A 23707-nucleotide genomic window follows, 5' to 3' on the forward strand; every position below is an offset into this window, starting at 1 on the left:
GATGAAAGCGAGGGCAATGCAGATGAATTTTTGCAAGTCGACACAGGATTATGGCCAGAGAAGTTTACTGATAAAAGAGTGACAGTTGTTTGTAGAATGGCCTATAAAGTACATCAGTGTTAAGTGTATGAAGAACCATAAGTGGTGAAGAAACATTTTCCTAATTTGTGGGTTAAAAAAAAGGTAAGATGGAACACATTGTCTCATAGTCTGGGAATAGGCTAATAAACATATAAAAGATAAGAAGGTAATAATACAAGTAAATTTAACATAACCAAAGCAAGAATATTGCTCATTAATATTTGCCCCACTGGTCGGCTAAGGTGGCATAGTGTTATTTTTTTTCCTGGGGGCCTAACATACCTAGTGACAGCTTGGCATTTTAGAAAAAGAAGAAGAGAGAGCTTTATCCTGGTAAAGAGCCTGGACACGTGATGAGGATGGTGCAACATTTGGACAGAGGTCTAAAATATCAACAAGAGCCAAAAATGATCAATATTTTTTAATCAAAAGCACTTATGTATTGCTTTTATACAGTGTCTGACAGTTTGATGTATATTGCATGAATTCATTAGAAATAAAAAGGAAATAGAATAATCTAACATGAATAAAACAACCTTAAAAATTCATACACATCATGTCCTTGAACAAAGTTTAGAGCTAACCTTCTATTATTGATGTTTTTGCAAAGGCCAGAAATAATACTGTAGATTATACATCAACAAAACTAACCTCATGTTTTATTTTTACATGTGATGGTGGACTGGATGAATCATTTTGGGCTCACTGATCAATTAAAACAACCACTAATCCATTATGTCAAATGGCATCAGACAATGTAATAGTAATCTTGAGTGCCCTGACATGCCAGATAGATGGTTTCAAATATCCATTGCCTGAATATGTGACAGACATGGTGTTTGACAAATCCATGTGCTCTGCAGGATTAAATCTCCAGGCCATTTGAGATTATTCTCATACTGTTCAAATTTTAACTGTGAAAAAGCTGAGTTTAAGAAGTTTATCTTGTTCACACATACACAAAATAAATAACATTTTTAAAAACGTATTTGTTAATTGTGCAAAAATATGTTGTAAACACATCCCAACCAACCATTCAGCACACTTGAATGACCTAAACTATGGCCCTAAAGACTTCAGGGAAAGATTGCATATCAGTGTCTGAAATACACAAGGCAATTTTCAAATCTAAAATTTTACTGTAATCAGTTCTTCAATGGCTGTCACATTACAAGAAAACTTTCAAAGGATTTGCTCACTTATAGGTATAATCTATAATTCGGCATTTATCCTGGCACGAAACGTTGAAACTGAGCTGCATCTTTAAACTAAGACAATGTGAACCTCCTCTCAAAAGAAAACTCTTTTGTATTTCATACAGAGATGCAGCTATAGCTGGAACTCAATCATCTCCACCACATCTGTGAACACACACCTGCTTGTCTGCATGTGATTTCAGCTGTTGTGTAAGATTAGATCTGTTAAAGAATTTTTTTCCCACAGGTCTTACAAAGATATGGACACTCACCTGTGTGAGCTCTTCTCATATGAACTGCAAAGACACAACCATCTATGAAAGACCTATCACATTCTTTTCAAGAATATGGTATTTCACCTGTATGAATTCTTTTGTGCATATCCAAATGATCTTTCTGGGCAAATGTTACCCCACATGTAACACAAGGGAAAGGCCACTCACTTGTGTGTATTCTCATGTGGACTTGCAATTCTTCTCTTACTTTAAAAAGTTGGCCACATGTTTCACAGGAATATATTTCTTCACCAGTGTGAATCCTTTTGTGCTTATTCAAATGATTTTTCTGGGTAAATGACGCCCCACAGATAGCACAGGAGTATGGCTTTTCACCTGTGTGTATTCTCATGTGAATTTTCAATTCAGATTTATCTCCGAAAGATTTGCCACATATTTCACAGGTGAATGGCTTCTCACCTGTGTGAATCCTTCTGTGCTTGTTCAGATTACTACTCTGGGTAAATGTTGCCCCACATATAGCACAGGAGTATGGCCTCTCACCTGTGTGTATCCTCCTATGACTTTTCAAGTCACCTTTATCTCCAAAAGATTTGCCACATGTCTCGCAGGAGAATGGCTTTTCACCTGTGTGAATTCTGTTATGGATATTCAAGCTTGAGATCTGAAAGAATCCTTTCCCACATGTGCTGCAGGAGAAAGGCCTCTCACCTGTGTGGGATCTTGTATGTCTAGTCAGATCTGACTTGAAGCTGAACATTTTCCCACAAATGTTGCATGAATGTAACTCTTTACCATCATGGACACGCTGGTGTATCTGCAATTCTGATCTGTTCTTAACCTCTTCCCCACATGTGGCACATTTGAAAGATATTTGACTTTGGTGAGGATTATAATCAACCTCTGTTGTTTTAGTTTTCTCAGTTCTTCTCTTCTTACGTCTTCTCTTTTGTGTTGGTTCTGGTGTTCCACTTGATTTTGAATCTTCGCTGTCACTTCCTAGGGGATCTTGATTCTCAGGAACATGGGAGTTATCAGAGGAGGGCTGCTGTTCATTTTGTTGTTCCGGTTCACTGCAGTAGCTGTCCTCATGAGTAGGAGTCCACATGAATGTGTCAGTCTCCTGCTTCACTATGATCTCCTCTCCCTCCTGACTGCTGCAGAGTTCCTCCTGTTCCTCCTTAATCTGTGGAGGCTCTGGCTCCTCTTGGTCCAGACTGAAGTTCCTCTCCTGGTTACAGAGCTGTCGGTCAGCCACAACTTCCTCCTCTTTACACTCATGTTGCTGTGGGACATCTGGAGGAACAGAGGACAAAAACATTAATCAGTATCATGGAACACAAAAATGCATTTTGTACCACAATATATAATTCAACCAGTTAGGGTTACATGAAAGAGAAGTATGAGATTAGTTCATTGACTGTGCTGTACTAAAAAAATAGTCAAAGAATTCATGACTTATTTTGAATCTACCAAATACTGAGTTAGTTTTTCATACAATGATTTGTTTGCAGAGAAATAAATAAGGTCACGAACTTTAATAATGTAACAGCTTATTAAATCACAATCGCAATATTGTGAAAAAATGCAATAAAATTTTAAAAAAAACGTAAAGCCCTTGACTTCCGTCTGTGGCACTGCTATTATGGGGGTCGCGTGTGTAAAGGTTAAAAACACCTGTGCTAACCAAAGCCTGAAATCACGACAAATAATGAAACCATGGAGCACAAAAACAAATCAATTAACTCTGTCCATGTGTTCATTAAAACCTGACTGTTCCTTACCTATTCTGTGCAAGTTGATGTGAGGTTTCCAACCGATATCCAACAGTCTACGCTGTCGATCGATCTCTTCCTCGTACTCGACGATGGTTCTTTTAAAAACTCCAAAAATGTCTTCAGCAGCGGCAGTTAGCCGATCGATGACAAACTCCCTCAAATTATCAGACGAACACATGTTTTTTTATTTGTTATAAACAGAGGTTTTAAACGAAAAAGCTGAGCTACAACAGATAAGTCTTTATGATGCTGCGGTTGCATTCTTCTTCTCCTTGGTTTGCAGTCAAAGTGTTACATTACCGCCACCTACTGGACGGTGAAAATCTCTGTGAAAGTTAACCCAAAATACTCCCCAATAACCATCACCCTGTTCAAATACGGAAGAGTATTAGGGCCACTGAAAAAAAAAAAAAAAATTGAGACAAAATTTTTTTTTTTCAATTGTGAGAAAAAAGTCAGAATTCTGAGATTAAAGTCAGAATTCTGAGATTAAAGTCAGAATTCTGACAAAAAGTCAGAATTCTGAGATTAAAGTCAGAATTCTGAGATTAAAGTCAGAATTCAAGTCAGAATTCTGAGATTAAAGTCAGAATTCTGACTTCAATCTCAGAATTCTGAGAAAAAAACATTTGAGACTTTTTTTTCATTTGAAGAATAAAGTCAGAATTCTGACTTTTTTCTCAGAATTCTGACTTTAATCTCAGAATTCTGACTTTAAACTCAGAATTCTGCCTTTTTTCTCAGAATTCTGACTTTTATCTCAGAATTCTGACTTTTTTTTCAGAATTCTGACTTTAATCTCAGAATTCTGACTTTAAACTCAGAATTCTGACTTTAATCTCAGAATTCTGACTTTTTTCTCAGAATTCTGACTTTAATCTCAGAATTCTGACCTTTTTCTCACAATTGAAAAAAAAAAATTTGTCTCAAAATTTTTTTTTCAGTGGCCCTAATACTCTTCCGTAGGGGGGGGGGGGTCTATGATCCAGACACAGTTGTCAGAGTTTAACCAGTCATTCTCTGAGTGTATTGTCCACTTCTTCCCCAGTGATATCCTCGATGTCCAGGAAAAGCTTTTGCTGCCTCCAGCATCATTTTAATTCTGTAAGACCTCCCTTGTATGCAGGTATTAATGCAAGCGTGTTGGATCAGGAGCATTAGTAGCGTCCTAGCAAACATCCCTCATTTTGGAGCTGAAAGGTGTGTCAAACTGTTATAGGGTTGTGATGTAGAGATTATCTATTTGTGCAAAATTTTAACCCCATTTACATACTCCTTTCATCCATTATTGCCACTTTGCATCAATTTAGTGCAATTTTTGTCTCTTAAAGTCCTTTTCATCACTGTATTGACATGCATTTTTTCCCACTTCTAACATATTCTGCCACCTTTAACCCATTTTTGTTGATTTTGAAATCACAGTTCAACACATTTCCTGCATATTTTTGCCATTTTGTAGCCATTTTTCATCTTTAAACCCATGTTTATTACTTTTCCTATTTAATTGTTCCCAATTTTCCACCCATTTTTGCCACTATTTACCCTCTTTCATTACTTTTAAGCCAATTTTCGCCGATTTTAACCACATCTCACTGTTTCTTACTCCACTTTTTGCCACTTTTTGAACCCATTTTGAACATTGTTTTCTCTGACAGGTTTTACCACTTTCAACCCACGTTATCTGCCACTATTCAAATTCCATTTCACCAACTTTTCGAGAGGTAATTGACCTCCTGTTTGAACACAGACCTGCTGTGATTGGTAGATTGAAGATTTTGACATCAACTTAACAATGAAAAAGGAATCTGTTATAGATTAAAGCAAGTCGTTGTATAAAGTATCTATTGTACCAGATTTTCGGAATGTGCGGGCTTTTATTTTGAAGAAAACAAACTGAAACCGGAAGTCGTGATTCATGTTGTTAGTGCGTCGATCAAGTTAACCAAAGCGATGTTGTACCACGAGGGTATTTGTTTCATTGTAAAGTAACCAGAATTTTTAAAAAAATTGGCAGCACCAGCTATCAGAATGTCTGATCCTGAGGCGCAGATAAGCGCCATCTTGGAAATGATGGTTAACACAACTGTTAGAGAAATGACGAAATTTATCGGTGGTTCTGATTCAACTAATGCAGAAGTGTCTTCGTCGTGTGCGGTAGAAAACACTGACGTGTCCTCGGAGGAAAAGGTAATTTATAAGTTACTTATCTCTCGGTACCGTCGGTAACGGTCACCTCCTCCTGTCTGTCCACAACCGTTGATGCTCGAACGGTTAAACAATCAGCTGATCATAGAAATAGACGAGCTAGCTAGCAGATACAGTTATCTCTCAACTGCTGTATCGGATAAACATTTAATGCTAATTCTCTGTGTTAGGTAGAGTCAAAGTTCAGGTAAACTAAGGTAAAAACATTATGTCGGGGTGATAAAAGTAAAATGACAAAGGAGAAGAATCCATCTTTGATCGCCATTTTGAGTTGAGCAGCAGGCTAAGGCCTATCTACTTGGTTTATGTCTACAAACGTTTCATCCACAGGTTTCATTGAACGAGACGAGCTGAGTCAGGATCAACAGCCCGTTCTCAATGCGACTGTGTGATTATTTAGACCAGAATGACAGCGAAAACAAGTGTTTAACAGAAACAGACATTACTTAAAACGTTCGCTGAGCTAGTCAAATATCTGCCAATCGTCATTCTCATGGTCGGCTTCAGCAGAAATGAGGTTCGGTTTACCTCAGCTGAAGTTGCACTACATCAGTATAGAAATTCCCAGTTACAAGGAAAACGAATGCTTTTAAAATATGAATAGAAAATGGTATAATATGCAATTAAAAGAAAAGAGGAAGCTTAGTCAAGAGTAAGAGTATTGATTATGTTGAATGACTGCCTTCAGAATAATTATCATTACTTTAAATGACTGATACATCCAGGGTTATATATTGAAGTCTAAAGCAGGGGTTTTCAAAGTGTGTGAGAGTGAGCCTCCCCTAAGAACTTATTCATTTGGTGGACCTCCACCCACAAAAATGATTCAAATTGAAAATAAATAAATAAATAAATAAACAACAACATTTCAAATCATTATGTCTAATCTTTTTTGTAATATTTTGGTTTGCAAATGTCCTTACACATCTGCCTTTCCCTCTTATTCATTTATAATACTAATAAATACCCCTTTTCTATATATTTTTTGGGCCATTTTACAACTTCCTTTTGCTTCTTTTCCCCCATTTTTTCCACTTTTATCCCATTTTTGCCCCTTTTCACCTTTTTGCCCATTTAAGCTACCTTTCATCATTAAATATCCCTTTTTTCTTTTTTTTTTTTTTCAAATTTTTGCGACATCTTTTTGCCATTTTTAACCCAATGTTTTGGCCTTTATTTTTTATTTTATTTTATTTTTTTTTACCATTTTTTGCCACTTTTTGCCCATTTAAACTACCCTTTGCCATTACATACCACTTCTTTCCTCTTTTTTTGCCACTCATGACTTTTTTTGCCCATGCAAGCGACTTTCCACTCATTTTTTGTCACTTCTTGCAAATTTTTGCTACTTTCTGACCATTTTTACACTTTTTCTCCCCATTTCACCCATTTTTTGCTGCTTTTTGACCATTTTTTGCCACCTTTAACCTATTTTTGTTGCTACTTCAAGCTGTTTTTGCCTCTTTTTCCTCTTAGATTGTGGATCTTGCAAAGGTATTTTCAATAATTTGGCTCTTTGGTTGAGTAACACTGCTCTACAGCATAGTCCTTATAGTAATTATAAGTTTAACCATTTTGCTCCATGCTGGGGTTCGCAAAGCAAATCGCCTTTTTCTGGTTTATGGTTCTGCGCCTTCCCTGAAGCTCTGTGGCACCCCTCATGGGAGGCCCGCCTCACACTTTGAAAACCACTGGTCTAAAGGATGAATTATGAGGAATAAAAACTACATCAACGATATTGTAAGTGAGAGTAGTTTAGCAAAATATACAGTGCTTTCAGAAAGTATGAATTGTATTGGAAGGGTACACACCTTTCTACAAAAGGCCTCACAGCCAACAATGCGTATCAGAGCAAAAGCCAAGCCATGAGGTCAAAGGAACTGCCTGCAGAGCTCAGAGACAGGATTGTTGACAGGCACAGATCTGGGGAATTCTACAAAATCATTTCTGTTGCACTGAATGTTCCCAAGAGCACAGTGGCCTCCAGAATTCTCAAATGGAAGAAGTTCAGCATGACCACGACTCTTCCAAGAGCTGGTTGAACTGCAAAACTGAGGAATCAGGGGAGAAGGGCCTTAGTAAGAGAGATGACCAAGAACCTGATGTCACACTGACTGAGCTCCAGAGATCCTGTGTGGAGATGGGACAAAGTTCCAGTAGGACAGCCATCACTGAAGCCCTCCACTGAATTGGGCTTTATGGCAGAGTGGTTCCTAGGGCCAAAAAACAGAATTGATGGTTTAATCGATAAATCTGTTTTTTGGAAAATTGAGATTTAAAAATTGAACACCATGATTTTCTGTTACACTTTACTGCAATAATACAGAGTTTAAAAGCTACAGTCAGAAGCTTTAATTTTATTTTAGTTCTGGCAACTCTATAAACAAAATTATTTAAAAAAATCCTAACATATTGTTCATGTGTAACCAGTGTTCTCAGAAAATATCCCCTAAAAGAAAGAAAAATGTCTTGCTGAGTTTGAATAATCATATTCACTCTGAATCCCTTTGGTAAAAATAAAGAAATTAAAGTGAAATTAAATGTAATTTTGGTCTGTTTGCCAACATTTTTATCTGACACTAAATCTGTGGTAGAAATGACAAGCAATTATATAATACAGAAATAATCAACAATCTTCATCTTCTGGTGGTCTTGTTTAAGTCCTTGCATAGCTTGTGGAGATTGTGATTGTTCATGTAAATAACACCCCGTAGTGCACTTTTAAAGACAAGTTTACAGTTTAAACTTTAACCTGTAAAGGAAAATTCAGTTTAATTCACATTATTGGTAAAAACAGATTTAAACTGTAAATCAAGTTAGGTGTGAAAAAATCTGAGATTCACTTTTTAACCATCCCACCCAGCCTTGGTATCTCCTCAGTACAAAACACATGAAAGCCTGCATTCACTGATTTAAAATATTTATACACATGCAGTTGTAAAACTGCTGAAATAAAAGTTTCTTAATTATTTACTATCATAACTTTGTGTTATGTCTAATTCCATTCTGTAGACTTTATTTCTACTAAATACTTTTGTATCATCAAATTTGAGATGGAAATATTGTCGCCTTTTCTACACCGAAAGCTGGACTTTTGTGAAAATGTAATGTGACTTAAGCATGCGTCAATAGTTTCAGCTTCAAAAAGTGATTGAATTACATTTTTGAATGGTTTTGAATGATTAAATGGTAAATGGATTTGGGCTTGGGCATGTAACTGATCAAAGCACTTACCATTCACAACCATTCACATTAACAAAGGAGGCTGCTGTGTGTGGTTGTCAGTGTTAATTTAATTCATATGCATCAACACTCCACTGATGAAGCAGTGTGAGCAGTTTTGAGGTAAGTGTCTTGTCCCAGGACACATGGACTTTAGTTGGGGATTGAACCCCTGACCTTCTAGCTGAGAGACAGTTGACTTTACCACTTAGGCCCAGCTAGACCTACAGTATCACAACAGTTGTACAGTTATGAATATATTGTCTAACAGTAAAAATTAGGGATGCACAATGATAAATAACTGATATTTTCAAATTCATTTTAACCAAAACCAGTATCGATATGTAACTGTAGTTCAGGCCACAAATTGAAGTGCTTACATTTGTAGTAAACACAAGATACTTGTGCTCTACAGAAAGCATAAGCACTCAGGGAAGAAGTCCCTAAACCCAGTTAAATCCTTACTATTATCCTCCACAAGTCAACCATGCCAATCGATGGGCAGCAAGAAGCCTACACTTCGCCTTCCTCTTCCCCGATGTTTCGTTCAGATAGTCCCACAACACTTTAAGAGGGCTCGACAGTGATCTCCAGCATCCCAGAGCCACCCTCCTCCATGCTAGCACTCATAACCCACCATACCAACACAGAGACATTTTCTTTCTTACCTACTTCATGATGAGCGGAGACCTGTGAGGATCCAGACTAGATGCTGATGAACTGGAATGGAGGTGGCTGGGGTGGAGGAGGGTTGCAGCATCTGTACTGGAATGACAGGCTGACTGTGAAAGAAAGGACAACAGATTTAAATGAGTGCATGATGGTTGGTCAAACAAGGTTGTGTCACAATCTGATTAGCTTAGTACTTAAGAGATTGAACACTGATAGTCAATTGCTCACCAGAGTGGGAAGAGAGAAATAATGGAAGAAGGGAGGGATATGAAAAAGTGGTGACTAACGAATGACTAAAACAGTCCTCCTGCTTGGTATTTTGCAGAGCTCCAATTATCAAATGATCTATTAACCTTCACTTATGTTGTTCCCAACAGATGATCCAGTTCAGCATCTTCATGGCGTCTCTGGCTCAGGAGGCAGTGGAGAAGATCTGCCAACTTTTCCATGAGTGTTCCTCTCTGCTGCGCCTAGAGGTATGTAACCTCACTGTGTCATTGTATGTAAGTTGTATTCATTTTTGTTATCCAAAAGTAGTCTATTGTTTTTATCCTGGGAAGGACATTACTAATATCAAAATCTTTTTACAGAAAGATATCTTTCTTATATATGCTGAAATTTTAGAGACTTGTACTTTAAATGGAGTCAACCCAACATGGTATTTCTAGTTAGAGCTGAACCAGTCAGCTTGTTTAACACCTGTAGAACATAAAATATTAGCATCTCACTCTATATATGCCATCACATTGCTCAACCTGTCTACTTGCAAAATCCAGTCCTCCATTTTCAATGATTTGTGTTTTTTTTCTGCACTCCACAGATGACCCAGAGTGTTGCACAGATGGAGGAGCTGAAAAGGAGACTGGAGGAGGCAGAGACAGAGCTGATGCTGGTGCTTGAAGGCAGTGGGGACCAAGAGGAGGTAGAGGTGATGACGGAGGACGAGACGGCTCCAACCAACGGAGAAGACAGAGAGACCATCAAGGGCCAGGAGAGGAAGAGTCGTGGAGGTGAGGAGTTTATCTATTCTCACTTTTGTTTACACTGTTAAAACATCAGGTTTATTACTAAAATGGCCCATAACTTTCCTTGGTTTCTGTTCTGCTTTTTCAGAAAGTACCCATGCCACAAAATCAATGGTAACTTGAAAAAATGTTTGCATTTTCAGTTTTGGCTGGCGATGAGGCTGCAGTAAAGAGATCACCCATAATACACCTGTGGAAAGGCAGAACTTATGAGGTAAATCCTGTCTTGTCTTCAGATGATCTGATATCTTCGTTGAGGTAGAACTGTGTTTTGTACTCTTTTTTTTTTTTTTTTTAACCAGTGTTTGTTCTGTTCCTCCCTGTATGTTAAAAAGGTTTAATTATGAGGGTTAAATGAGCACTATGTTAACTTTATCTGAACTAGAACTTTAGACTTAAATATGTTTGTACCTTCCCCTTTCTTTAGGACGGTGTCCGGTCTGTGATAATAAAGGAGGACGGAGTGGAAGTGCTAGCTGACCAGATGTCCCCTGACTCTGGTCAGTACAGAGACAACCCGAGCCAGGACGATGGTGATGACCCAGACTACCAGGTTGACTGAACAAACATGTCATTCACTTTCTGCAGCTGTTACCATTCAACATACACTATACGGACAAGAGTATCTGGCCACACCTTCAATTATTTAAATTAGGTGTTTCAGTCAGACTTTTTGCCATAGGTGTATAAAATCAAGCACCTAGCCATGCAGTCTCCTTTTGCAAACATCCTTATTAAAGTACATGCATTTGAATGCAGTGTCATTACAGTCACTGTTGGTGTAATGGTCAGGCCCCTGAATACTCTGTCCAGATAGTGTGTTTACATAGTTGTTTTTCTTTCAAAACTAGAAGAGTTGTCTCTATATTTTAATATAAAGGCCAGTTTGTGTTTACAACGTGATAATTCATCTGTTCTCCCCCCTTGCTCAATGTATGCTGAAACTTTCTTGGTCAAAAACAAAAAGAAAAGGCTGCAACATAATAAAGTCCACATCTTTTGCAATTCTGTTAGATGGAGCCAGAAGATCCTGATGATGGTGACCCAGGATTCACTGCCAGGCCCAAACGAGTCTTAAAGTCCAAAACCAATCGAGCAAAGAAGGAGAGTCAGACCCAGAACAAGCGACTTCTGAGCTGCAAACACTGTAGGAGAACCTTCACAAAGCTGCAGCAACTCAGAGCCCATCTGGCAGTCCATGGGGCAACGGCGGAGAAATCTTTCAACTGCTCTCAGTGTGGAAAAAGTTTCTCATTCCAGAGAAGCCTCAATGCACACATGCTGCTTCACACAGGTGAACATCTTATGGGTTGTTACTAACAATTGAAGATAGAATACTACAACAAACCAACAGCCAAGTCATATTTTTGCTTTGAAAAGTTGTGTGACAGCAGCTGGTGTAGCTTAGTACATATGGATGTTTTACCTCTTGAATCAAATCACAGGGAGAAAAATAACCTTTTCATGATATTCTGATTTTTTGAGATGCACCTGTAGAGTTCCTTAAATAGAAAACATTAAGTTAAAGGTGGCTGTAAATCTCAGCAACACAACAGAAAAGACATCATCTGGTAGTTTCTAGTCAGAAATGTTCTCTATGAGCTCTTAATTATATTTGTCTCCTGGAGTTTTCCTTGTTGTGTTATTTTACAATACTTATCTTTCTCATATACAGGTGAGAGACCATACACCTGTGATGTTTGTGGGAAGGGATTCACCCTGAAGCAGCTCCTGAGGAATCATCAGCGTCGGCACTCTGATGTGCGGCCGTTTCGCTGTGAACAGTGTGGAAAGTGTTTTTATAGAGCTCATGGCCTTAAAACGCACCAGAGGGTTCACACAGGGGAGCGAGCCTACAGCTGCCAGTACTGCAACAAAGGCTTCACGATACCAGGTAACTTGCAGCGACACCTGCGTATACACACAGGAGAAAAGCCGTACAAGTGTGAGACCTGTGGCAAAAGCTTCAACCAGGCTGACACTCTCAAAGGCCATCAGCGGATTCACACTGGTGAGCGTCCGTTCAGCTGTGAGACGTGTGGCAAAGGTTTCATCCAGAAGAGTGCCTTGAAGTTACACCAGAAGACTACTCACGCAGGTGAGAACATGCTGGCCTGTGTAGCGTGTGGTACAGTGGTGGCCTGTGTGGACTCGCTTCGCAAACACCTTCAAACGCATGCAGCGACCATCCCGTGTAGATGTGTGATCTGCAGCCAGCGGCTCAACTCCATCACAGACCTACGCTCACACCAGCAGCACCACACGGTGGTCAGGCCTCACAGCTGCAGCATCTGCTGGAAAAGCTTCAAGTCGTCCAGTTACTTGAAGATTCACCTGAAGACGCACAGCGGGGAGAGGCCCTTCTCCTGTGACATCTGTGGTCGCATGTTTACACAGCACAGCAGCCTTAAATCTCATCAGGTAGGTTTACTATTTTTGTTATTCATGTTATTGAAATGTTTGACTAAAGTGAAGAAATATTCCTAATTTTTGAGCAATCATATCAAACTTATAATGATGGGACTTTGGTCATTTATGTGTACCAAGGCTCTATTCAGAGCTAAAATGGTTTTTTTTTTGTGGGTTATATTGAAATAGTATACTTGCTGTTAATATTCTCAAGACATTGAAATGTGTTTTCCTGGGACAAAATGACTCAAACCACAAAAAAAAAAAAGAAAAAAAAAATCTGGAGAGACTCAATACGAGTTTAGCTATGATTTTTTTTACAAGTTTGGAAATGTTTGGCAATGTTTGAAATTGGGAAATGTCGTTGGCATATAGACTCCATTGTGATGTCTTTATGAACTTGAGGTGGTAGTGAGGCGGAACGCAGGATAGGATACTCCCCCTATGGAGTCTAGACACCGGAGGAGTAGGATAAGATGAGTAAGAGACTTCTGAGGAGCAGACTTTGGAGGAGCATGACCTAGACACTGATGAGATGACTGGAAGTAACGTTAAAGGGATGCAGGAAGTATGGAGGCCCTTGACCTGGACACAGATGAGATGTAATGGAGGTGGGTGGGGAGGAGGCGGGTTGTGGTGGTGAAACAACAGACTGACTGTAGGGGAAAGAGAACAGATTTTGAAATATGACAGCTGCAGGGTGATTTGATTTAGAGAGCTCGTGGCTGAAAGGGATTGGCTCAAGGCTTAAGTGAAGTCCATACCAGCTGATTAGTAGAGCAGGAACAGGTGTGGGAAAAGGGAGACAGGTGAGTGAGTGATAACTAATGAATGAAAATGAAAAAGTCTCCCTGCTTGAATTTATGCCAAGCTTCATTTGATAAAAAATCAGAATTGTTCTTGCCCAATGTGGTATTATTGAAAATATTTTACAACAGATTTTTTTTTTTAAAGATTTATTTTTGGGCATTTTTGTGCCTTTATTAGATAGAGGAGGACAGTGAATAGAGTCGGAAACAGGGTCAAGAGTGGGGGAGAGACATGCGGTGGGGGGCCTCAGGCCGGATTCGAACACGGTCTCCTGTGTACATGGGGAGCGCCTTTAACCACTAGGCCACCTGCTCCCCATTTTACAACAGATTTAATGTACATTCTTTCTTCCTTCTTCTCTCCAGACGGTCCACACAGGAGAGAAACCATTCAGTTGTGATACATGCGGGAAATGTTTCAGCAACATGGGTAACCTGAACAGACACCGGCGAATCCACACCGGAGAGAAGCCGTTCAGCTGTGATGTATGTGGACGCAGCTTCAACCAGGGAAACAGCCTGAAAGCCCACCAGCAGATTCACACGGGGGAGAAAAAGTATATGTGTGACAAGTGTGGGAAGAGTTTCTCTTACCTGAGGAACCTGAAGGACCACAAGTGTTTCTACATCTGAGAATAAACTGTGACAAGCCGCCTCTTAAGTTTTCTTGTGCCCGTTTAATAATTCATGAGAAGAGTGGATGGAGAATAAACTTAATGTTTGTAGTAAAAGTGGCGTTATTTATTGTTTAAGGATGTCTTAGTTCATTGCAAAGATAACACAAAAAGAGAGATGGAGATAGAGTTTACATTTATACTTTTAAACCTTTTTTTCAGCTAGAGAGGGGTACTGTTTCTATTTGCAGTGATGAAATCAGGACATTGTGACAGATGAAGGTAAAAATAGAAAACAAATGCAATGATACAAAAAAGAACCTTGGGTTTACAGCATGTCACTGGAAAAAAGTAGCATTTATATGAGAGAAAAGCAGATTTGTGTATTAAAAATTATCCTTGTTTTACTGGAGGAACCTTTATTTGCCAAGGGCCTCAAAGTGAATTCTCTTGAAAGCAGAAATTATCAATATCAAAAGCAGAAAACCACTGTCAACATTCCTTCTTCAACATGTTGTTCAGAAAAATTAAATCTAATCCAACTGGGGATACTATTTTTTAGACTAACTACAAGAACTTACATTAATAACATTAATACTTGATAATAATACTGTTATGGTTCTTAAAATTATTTTGAAAGTTTTGAATAGAATAAGATGGGTAATGGCAGGGTCAAAAAATGTATGAAAAATATGACGGGTCAGGTCCTCTTCAAGGATATCAGGAGAGAGGTCAAAACTGCAAATAAATAGATATATGCATGCAAATGAAGTACAATCAAAACTAAAATTCAAAGGCACTCTGGTTAATTATGGAAGTCTGCTATTAAATAGGGATGTCAGGGTGTCCTGTTTCAGTAGTTACATGACACTGGAAAAAATCATCAAAAATGACAGACAGTAACCATCCGTAAGATGAAAAAAACAATCACTGTTTTGTACACAGATGTCATAATGCACATTCTTACTAAAATATACACATTACAAAAAGGTAAATGAGTTCAAGTACCACAACATCCGTATGAACATCATTTTGACTGCTGTTTTTATTTTGCAAATAACCTGGACAGTCAAATTTTTATTCTCTGTTTTGAAAGTTGTTTTAAGTTTCATCAGCTGTTCCTTTCTTCCTTCTCTTAGCAATTTAACAGGTCAGACCTTAAAGTATGGTCTACTTTTGTCATCCTTATTTAATTTCAACTACCAACATGGCTCCAACTTCACCAACCTGCTTAGATATAAGAAGCTAACAAAATGCTGTAAAATGATACTGAGTACAGTATCTGCAGTGTTTAATGTGAATGAGTATTTATGACTCACTCGCTGAAAGTGTGAGTGTGAATTTGGAGTCACCAATTAACTTAACAGACATGTCTTTTGTCTGTAGGAGGAAGCCAAAGCGAGCCAATGCATGCACAAGGAGAACATGCAAACTCCACACAGAAGGGCCTTGGTCCAACAGGGATGTGAATCAGGAAGACTTACATCTGTGAGGGGACAGTGCAAAATGTAATCCTCAATGTTAAAATGTGAAATATCAATATTATACACCGCTTGAAATAATAACAATATTACTATTTAAATCTTAATTCTGAGACTGATTTTTGCTCCTTTTTGGGGGTTTTTCCTGTCTTCAGGGTGGTGCCAGGTTATTTTTTAATCTTGATAATTTCCCTTTTATTAATAATTTTGATGATTAATTTTTTAACCATAACCAAAATTTAGCAATAAAAATACCAACATTGGCCTTACACCAATGTCGAAACACCAAAGTTGTTTTAGGAAAGAAAGGAGCATGCTGGATACAATTATTCATCTAGAGTCAGATATCAGAAAGGCACAAGCCCATAAAGAAATAGGTGCTGCAGTTTTCTTTGAGGCAGAGAAAGCTTATGCCATGTTGTGGAAAGAGGGAATATTGATTAAAATAACAAAGATGGGGACAGCAGGTAAGATGTACAGATGGATAAAAGATTTTCTTAAGGACAGCGAAATACAGGTGAGAATAAATTGAAGTTTTTCTGATTGTATGAAAGCAGAAAATGGAGTCCCACAAGGGAGTGTAGTAAGTCCAATTTTATTTTCCATTATGATAAATGACATTTACACATCAGTTGATAGTGATATCAGCAGATCATTATTTGCTGATGACTGGGCAATGTGGAAGCGTGGGAGAAATGTAAAACATGTTGTGAAGAATCTCCAAAAAGCTATTGATGTAGCAGCATCATGCTCCATGAAATGTGGATTCAGATTCTCTGTGGGAAAAATGAAAACAATATTTTTCACACATAAGAAAATAAAAGAGGAAAACTAGAAAGAGTGAATGAAATCAAATTTTTAGGAATGTGGTTTGATTCAAAACTCACCTGGCAGATGCAGATGGGTAAGATAGTTAAAAAGTGTAAAGAAGTAATAAACATAATGAGATGCATTGGAGGAAAAAACTGGGGAGCAGATTGTGCCATAATGAAAACATTGTATATTGGATTGATAAGATCTGTTATTGATTATGGATGCATAGCATATGCGTCAGCACCAAAGACGGTTTTGAAAAAATTAGACATAATCCAGGATAGAAATACAGGATTGTTGAAAGGAATATGATAAAGTTGTTTTGTTTTTTTTTTTTTAACTTCTAATGCATAATGCAACTACATATGCTAGTCTGTAAGCCTATGCAGTAATCATTCCAGACCAAACGGTGGCGGTTATGCACTAAAGTAGTTTGCTACCGCCGTTGAATGGAAAAGAAGAAGAAGAACCGGAAGACGTGATTCATGTTGTTAGTGCGTCGATCAAGTTAACCAAATCGATGTACCAAGAGGGTATTTGTTTCGTTGTAAAGTAACCAGAAAGTACTTTTTTAATTGGCAGCACCAGCTATCAGAATGTCTGATCCTGAGGCGCAGATAAGCGCCATCTTGGAAATGATGGTTAATACAACTGTTAGAGAAATGACGAAGTTTATCGGTGGTTCTGATTCAACTAATGCAGAAGTGTCTTTGTCGTGTGCGGTAGAAAACACTGACGTGTCCTCGGAGGAAAAGGTACGTTATAAAGTTACTTATCTCTCGGTACAGTTGGTAACGGTCACCCCCTCCTGTCCGTCGACAACCGTTGATGCCCCAACAACAGCTAAACAATCAGCTGGTCATAGAAATAGAAGAGCTAGCTAGCAGATACAGTTATCTCTCAACTGCTATATCGGATAAACATTTACTGCGAATCCTCTGTGTTAGAGTCAATGTGCAGGTAAACTAAGGTGAAAACATTATGTCGGGGTGATAAAAGTAAAACGACAAAGGAGAAGAATCCATCTTTGATCGCATTATGAGTTGTACAGCAGGCTAAGGCTTATCTATCTGGTTTATGTCTACAAACGTTTCATCCACAGGTTTCATTGAACGAGACGAGCTGAGCGAGGATCAATAACCAGTTATAAATGCACATATGTAATTATTTAGACTAAAATGACAGTTTACCTCAGCTAAAGTTGCACTACATCGGTATAGATATTCCCAGTTACAAGGAAAACGAATGCTTTTAAAATATGAATAGAAAATGGTATAATGTGCAATTAAAAGAAAAGAGGAAACATAGTCAAGAGTAAGAGTATTGATTATGCTGAATGACTGCCTTCAGAATAATTGTCATCACTTTAAATGACTGTTTCATACATACATGGTTATATATTTAAGTCTAAAGGATTAATGATGAGGAATAAAAACTTCTTTGATGGTACTGTAAGTGAGAGAAGTTTAGCAAAATATACAGTAGCAGAGCAAAAACCAAGCCATGAGGTCAAAGGAACTGCCTGTGGAGCTCAGAGACAGGATTGTTGACAGGCACAGATCTGGGGAATTCTACAAAATCATTTCTGTTGCACTGAACATTCCCAAGAGCACAGTGGCCTCCAGAATTCTCAAATGGAAGAAGTTCAGCATGAACAGGACTCTTCCAAGAGCTGCAAAACTGAGGAATCAGGGGAGAAGGGCCTTAGTAAGAGAGATGACCAAGAACCTGATGTCACACTGACTGAGCTCCAAAGATCCTGTGTGGAGATGGGACAAAGTTCCAGTAGGACAACCATCACTGGAACCCTCCACTGATTTGGGCTTTATGGCAGAGTGGCTCCTAGGGCTGTGCAATAAATTGATTAAATCGATAAATCTGTTTTTTGGGAAATTGAGATTTTAAAAATTGAACACCAAGATTTTCGTACTTTCTTCGCCGATGTTTCGTTCAGATAGTCCCACAACACTTCAAGAGGGCTCAACAGTGATCTTCAGCGTCCCAGAGCCACCCTCCTCCATGCTAGCACTCATAACCCACCATACCAACACAGAGACATTTTCTTTCTTACCTACTTCATGATGAGCAGAGACCTGTGAGGATCTGGACTAGATGCTGATAAACTGGAATGGAGGTGGCTGGGGTGGAGGAGGGTTGCAGCATCCATACTGGAATGACAGGCTGACTGTGGAAGAGAGGACAACAGATTTAAATGTGATGGGTGCATGATGGTTGGTCAAACAAGGTTGTGTCACAATCTGATTAGCTTAGTACTTAAGAGATTGAACACTGATAGTCAATTGCTCACCAGAGTGGGAAGAGAGAAATAATGGAAGAAGGGAGGGATATGAACAAGTGGTGACTAATGAATGACTAAAACAGTCTTCCTGCTTGATATTTTGCAGAGCTCCAATTATCAAATGATTTATTCAGGGGTAAGAGTTCTGACTGTACCTGTTTTTAACCTTCATTTATGTTGTTCCCAACAGATGGTCCAGTTCAACATCTTCATGGCGTCTCTGGCTCAGGAGGCAGTGGAGAAGATCTGCCAACTCTTCCATGAGTGTTCCTCTCTGCTTTACCTAGAGGTATGTAACCTCACTGTGTCATTGTATGTAAGTTGTATTCATTTTTGTTATCCAAAAGTAGTCTATTGTTTTTATCCTGGGAAGGACATTACTAATATCAAAATCTTTTTACAGAAAGATATTTTTCTAACATATACTGAAATTTTAGAGACTTGTACTTTAAATGGAGTCAACCCAACATGGCAAAATCCAGTCCTCCATTTTTAATGATTTGTGTTTTTCTACACTCCACAGATGACACAGATGGAGAAACTGAAAAGGAGACTGGAGGAGGCAGAGACAGAGCTGATGCTGGTGCTTGAAGGCAGTGGGGACCAAGAGGAAGTGGAGGTGATGACGGAAGACGAGACGGCTCCAACCAGCAGAGAAGACAAAGAGATGATCAAGAGTTGTGGAAGTGAGGAGTTTATCTATTCTCACTGTTGTTTACACTGTTTAAACATCAGGTTTATACTAAAATGGCTCTTTCCTTGGTTTCTATTCTGCTTTTTCAGAAAGTACCCATGCCACAAAATCAATGGTAACTTGAAAAAATGTTTGCATTTTCAGTTTTGGCTGGTGATGAGGCTGCAGTAAAGAGATCAGCCATAATACACCTGTGGAAAGGCAGAACTTATGAGGTAAATCCTGTCTTGTCTTCAGATGATCTGACATCTTTGTTGAGGTAGAACTGTGTTTTGTGCTCTTTCTTTACCAGTGTTTGTTCTGTTCCACCCTGTTTGTTAAAAAGGTTAATTATGAGGGATAAATGAGCACTATGTTTACTTTATCCAAACTAAGAGGTCTGGACAAAACAGTTTGAATAACCTAGAGTATAAGAACACAAACCATGAGGATAGAAGGACTAAACTCTCTGCTTTAGACTAAAATATGTTTGTACCTTCCCCTTTCTTTAGGACAGTGTCCGGTCTGTGATAATAAAGGAGGACGGAGTGGAAGTGCTAGCTGACCAGATGTCCTCTGACTCTGGTCAGTACAGAGACAACCCGAGCCAGGACGATGGTGATGACCCAGACTACCAGGTTGACTGAACAAACATGTCATTCACTTTCTGCGGCCGTTACCATTCAACATACACTATACGGACAAGAGTATCTAGCCACACCTTTTATTATTTAAATTAGGTGTTTCAATCAGACTTTTTGCCATAGGTGTATAAAATCAAGCACCTAGCCATGCAGTCTCCTTTTGCAAACATCCATATTAAAGTACATGGATTTGAATGCAATGTCATTACAGTCACTGTTGGTGTAATGCTCAGGCACCTGAATACTCTGTCTAGATAGTGTGTTTATATAGTTGTTTTTCTTTCAAAACTAGAAGAGTTGTCTCTGTATTTTAATATAAAGGCCAGTTTGTGTTTACAACGTGATAATTCATCTGTTCTCCCCCTTGCTCAATGTATGCTGAAACTTTCTTGGTCAAAAACAAAGAAAAGGCTGCAACATAATAAAGTCCACATCTTTTGCAATTCTGTTAGATGGAGCCAGAAGATCCTGATGATGGTGACCCAGGATTCACTGCCAGGCCCAAACGAGTCTTAAAGTCCAAAACCAATCGAGCAAAGAAGGAGAGTCAGACCCAGAACAAGCAACTTCTGAGCTGCAAACACTGTAGGAGAACCTTCACAAAGCTGCAGCAACTCAGAGCCCATCTGGCAGTCCATGGGGCAACAGCGGAGAAATCTTTCAACTGCTCTCAATGTGGAAAAAGTTTCTCATTCCAGAGAAGCCTCAATGCACACATGCTGCTTCACACAGGTGAACGTCTTATGGGTTGTTACTAACAATTGAAGATAGAATACTACAACAAACCAACAGCCAAGTCATATTTTTGCCTTGAAAATTTGTACGACAGCAGCTGGTGCTGGTGTAGCTTAGTATATATGGATGTTTTACCTCTTGAATCAAATCACAGGGAGAAAAATAACCTTTTCATGATATTTTAATTTTTTGAGATGCACCTGTAAAGTTTCTTAAATAGAAAACATTAAATTAAAGGGGGCTGTAAATCCCAGCAACACAACAGAAAAGACATCATCTGATATTTTCTAGTCAGAAATGTTCTCTATGGGCTCTTAATTACATTTGTCTCCTGGAGTTTTCCTTGTTGTGTTATTTTACAATACTTATCTTTCTCATATACAGGTGAGAGACCATACACCTGTGATGTTTGTGGGAAGGGATTCACCCTGAAGCAGCTCCTGAGGAGCCATCAGCGTCGGCACTCTGATGTGCGGCCGTTTCGCTGTGAACAGTGTGGAAAGTGTTTCAATACAGCTCATGGCCTTAAAACGCACCAGAGGGTTCACACAGGGGAGCGAGCCTACAGCTGCCAGTACTGCAACAAAGGCTTCACGATACCAGGTAACTTGCAGCGACACCTGCGTATACACACAGGAGAAAAGCCATACAAGTGTGAGACCTGTGGCAAAAGCTTCAACCAGGCTGGCACTCTCAAAGGCCATCAGCGGATTCACACTGGTGAGCGTCCATTCAGCTGTGAGACGTGTGGCAAAGGTTTCATCCAGAAGAGTGCCTTGAAGTTACACCAGAAGACTACTCACGCAGGTGAGAACATACTGGCCTGTGTAGCGTGTGGTACAGTGGTGGCCTGTGTGGACTCGCTTCGCAAACACCTTCAAACGCACGCAGCGACCATCCCATGTAGATGTGTGCTCTGCAGCCAGCGGCTCAACTCTATAACAGACCTACGCTCACACCAGCAGCACCACACGGTGGTCAGGCCTCACAGCTGCAGCATCTGCTGGAAAAGCTTCAAGTCATCCAGTTACTTGAAGATTCACCTGAAGACGCACAGCGGGGAGAGGCCCTTTTCCTGTGACATCTGTGGTCGCATGTTTACACATTACAGCAGCCTTAAATCTCATCAAGTAGGTTTACTATTTTTACTATTCATGTTACTGAAATGTTTGACAAAAGTGAAGAAATATTCCTAACTTTTGAGCAATCATATCAAACTTATAATGATGGTACAGTTTGAAACTGTGAAATGTCTTTGCCATATAGACTCCATTGTGATGTCTTTATGAATTTGAGGGGGTAGTCAGGTGGAAAGTAGGATAGGATACCCCCCAAGGCTCTATTCAGAGCAAAAATGATTTATTGTGGGTTATACTGAAACAGTATACTTGCTGTTAACATTCTCAAGACACTGAAATGTTTTCCTGGGGACAACATGACTCAAACCACAAAATAAATAAATTAATTAACCAAGAGAGACTCAGTAGGAGTTTAGCTATGTATGTTTGAAATTGTGAAATGTCTTTGGCGTATAGACTCCATTGTGATGTCTTTATGAACTTGAGGGGGTAGTGAGGCAGAAAGTAGGATAGGATACCCCCCCATGGAGTCTAGAGTCTGGAGCAGTTTGACCTAGACACTGATGAGATGATTGAAAGTAGTGTTAAAGGGATGCAGGATGTATCGAGGCCCTTGACCTGGACACTGATGAGATGTAATGGGGGGGTACGTCGGTGAAACAAAAAACTGACTGTAGAGGAAAGAAAACAGATTTTGAAATATGACAGCTGCAGGATGATTTGATTTTGAGAGCTTGTGGCTGAAAGGCTCAACGCTTAAGTGAGTACAGTCCCTACCAGCTGATTAGTAGAGCAGGAACAGGTGCTGGAAAAGGGAGATAGTGGTAATGAGTGATAACTAATGAATGAAAATGAAAGTCTACCTGCTTGAGCTTAGCCCAAGCTTCATCAGATAAAAAAATCCAAATTGTTCTTGCCCAATGTGGTTTGGTGGTATTGAAATATTTTACAACAGATTAAATGTACATTCTTTCCTCCTTCCTCTCTCCAGACGGTCCACACAGGAGAGAAACCATTCATTTGTGATACATGCGGGAAATGTTTCAGCAACTTGGGCAACCGGAACAGACACCGGCGAATCCACACCGGAGAGAAGCCGTTCAGCTGTGATGTATGTGGACGCAGCTTCAACCAGGGGAACAGCCTGAAAGCCCACCTGCAGACTCACACGGGGGAGAAAAAGTATATGTGTGACAAGTGTGGGAAGAGTTTCTCTTACCTGAGGAACCTGAAGGATCACAAGTGTTTCTACATCTGAGAATAAACTGTGACAAGCTGCCTCTTAAGTTTTCTTGTGCCCGTTTAATAATTCATGAGAAGAGTGGATGGAGAATAAACTTAATGTTTGTAGTAAAAGTGGCGTTATTCATTGTCTAAGGATGTCTTAGTTCATTGCAAAGATAACACAAAAAGAGAGATGGAGATAGAGTTTACATTTATACTTTTAAAACCTTTTTTCAGCTAGAGAGGGGTACTGTTAATATTTGCAGTGATGAAATCAGGACATTGTGACAGATGAAGGTAAAAATAAAAGAAAACAAATGCAATGATACAAAAAAGAACCTTGGGTTTACAGCATGTTACTGGAAAAAAAGTAGCATTTATATGAAAGAAAAGCAGATCTGTGTATTAAAAATTATCCTTGTTTTACTGGAGGAACCTTCATTTGCCAAGGGCCTCGAAGTGAATTCTCTTGAAAGCAGAAATTATCAATATCAAAAGCAGAAATCCACTGT

General features: G+C 39.1%; 2 protein-coding genes across 2 annotated transcripts; one reads left to right on the forward strand and one right to left on the reverse strand.

Moving 5' to 3' along the window:
• Positions 1–521: 521 nt before the first annotated feature.
• LOC121522795 (zinc finger protein 501-like) lies at positions 522–3580 on the reverse strand. Its single transcript, XM_041807450.1, has 2 exons — positions 3298–3580; positions 522–2809 (listed from the first exon to the last, which is right to left on the reverse strand). Exons 1-2 carry the CDS (start codon positions 3467–3469, stop codon positions 1617–1619), a joined length of 1365 nt encoding a protein of 454 aa, XP_041663384.1. The 5' UTR covers positions 3470–3580; the 3' UTR covers positions 522–1616.
• Positions 3581–5145: 1565 nt separating this feature from the next.
• LOC121517065 (zinc finger protein 729-like) lies at positions 5146–23327 on the forward strand. The gene is made up of 16 exons (XM_041798579.1): positions 5146–5478; positions 9768–9866; positions 10211–10400; positions 10559–10629; positions 10843–10968; positions 11430–11709; positions 12091–12836; positions 14000–14264; positions 17124–17296; positions 19031–19129; positions 19364–19526; positions 19679–19749; positions 20026–20151; positions 20610–20889; positions 21277–22022; positions 22963–23327. The coding sequence occupies exons 1-16, from the start codon at positions 5320–5322 to the stop codon at positions 23227–23229; spliced, it is 3861 nt and encodes a 1286-aa protein (XP_041654513.1). The 5' UTR covers positions 5146–5319; the 3' UTR covers positions 23230–23327.
• Positions 23328–23707: the final 380 nt, after the last annotated feature.

Source organism: Cheilinus undulatus, linkage group 2 (assembly GCF_018320785.1).
Source record: "Cheilinus undulatus linkage group 2, ASM1832078v1, whole genome shotgun sequence".
Classification (NCBI taxonomy): domain Eukaryota; kingdom Metazoa; phylum Chordata; class Actinopteri; order Labriformes; family Labridae; genus Cheilinus; species Cheilinus undulatus.

Bases quoted from the DNA above. Each gene is read 5' to 3' on its own strand.
- LOC121522795 (XM_041807450.1), bottom strand. From the start codon at position 3,469: ATGTGTTCGTCTGATAATTTGAGGGAGTTTGTCATCGATCGGCTAACT. The intron at 2,810-3,297 runs GTAAGGAACAGT...CTGTTCCTCCAG, and splicing joins CATCAACTTGCACAGAATAG to ATGTCCCACAGCAACATGAG.
- LOC121517065 (XM_041798579.1), top strand. From the start codon at position 5,320: ATGTCTGATCCTGAGGCGCAGATAAGCGCCATCTTGGAAATGATGGTT. The intron at 10,401-10,558 runs GTGAGGAGTTTA...TTGCATTTTCAG, and splicing joins GGAGAGGAAGAGTCGTGGAG to TTTTGGCTGGCGATGAGGCT. The intron at 20,152-20,609 runs GTTGACTGAACA...CAATTCTGTTAG, and splicing joins GTGATGACCCAGACTACCAG to ATGGAGCCAGAAGATCCTGA.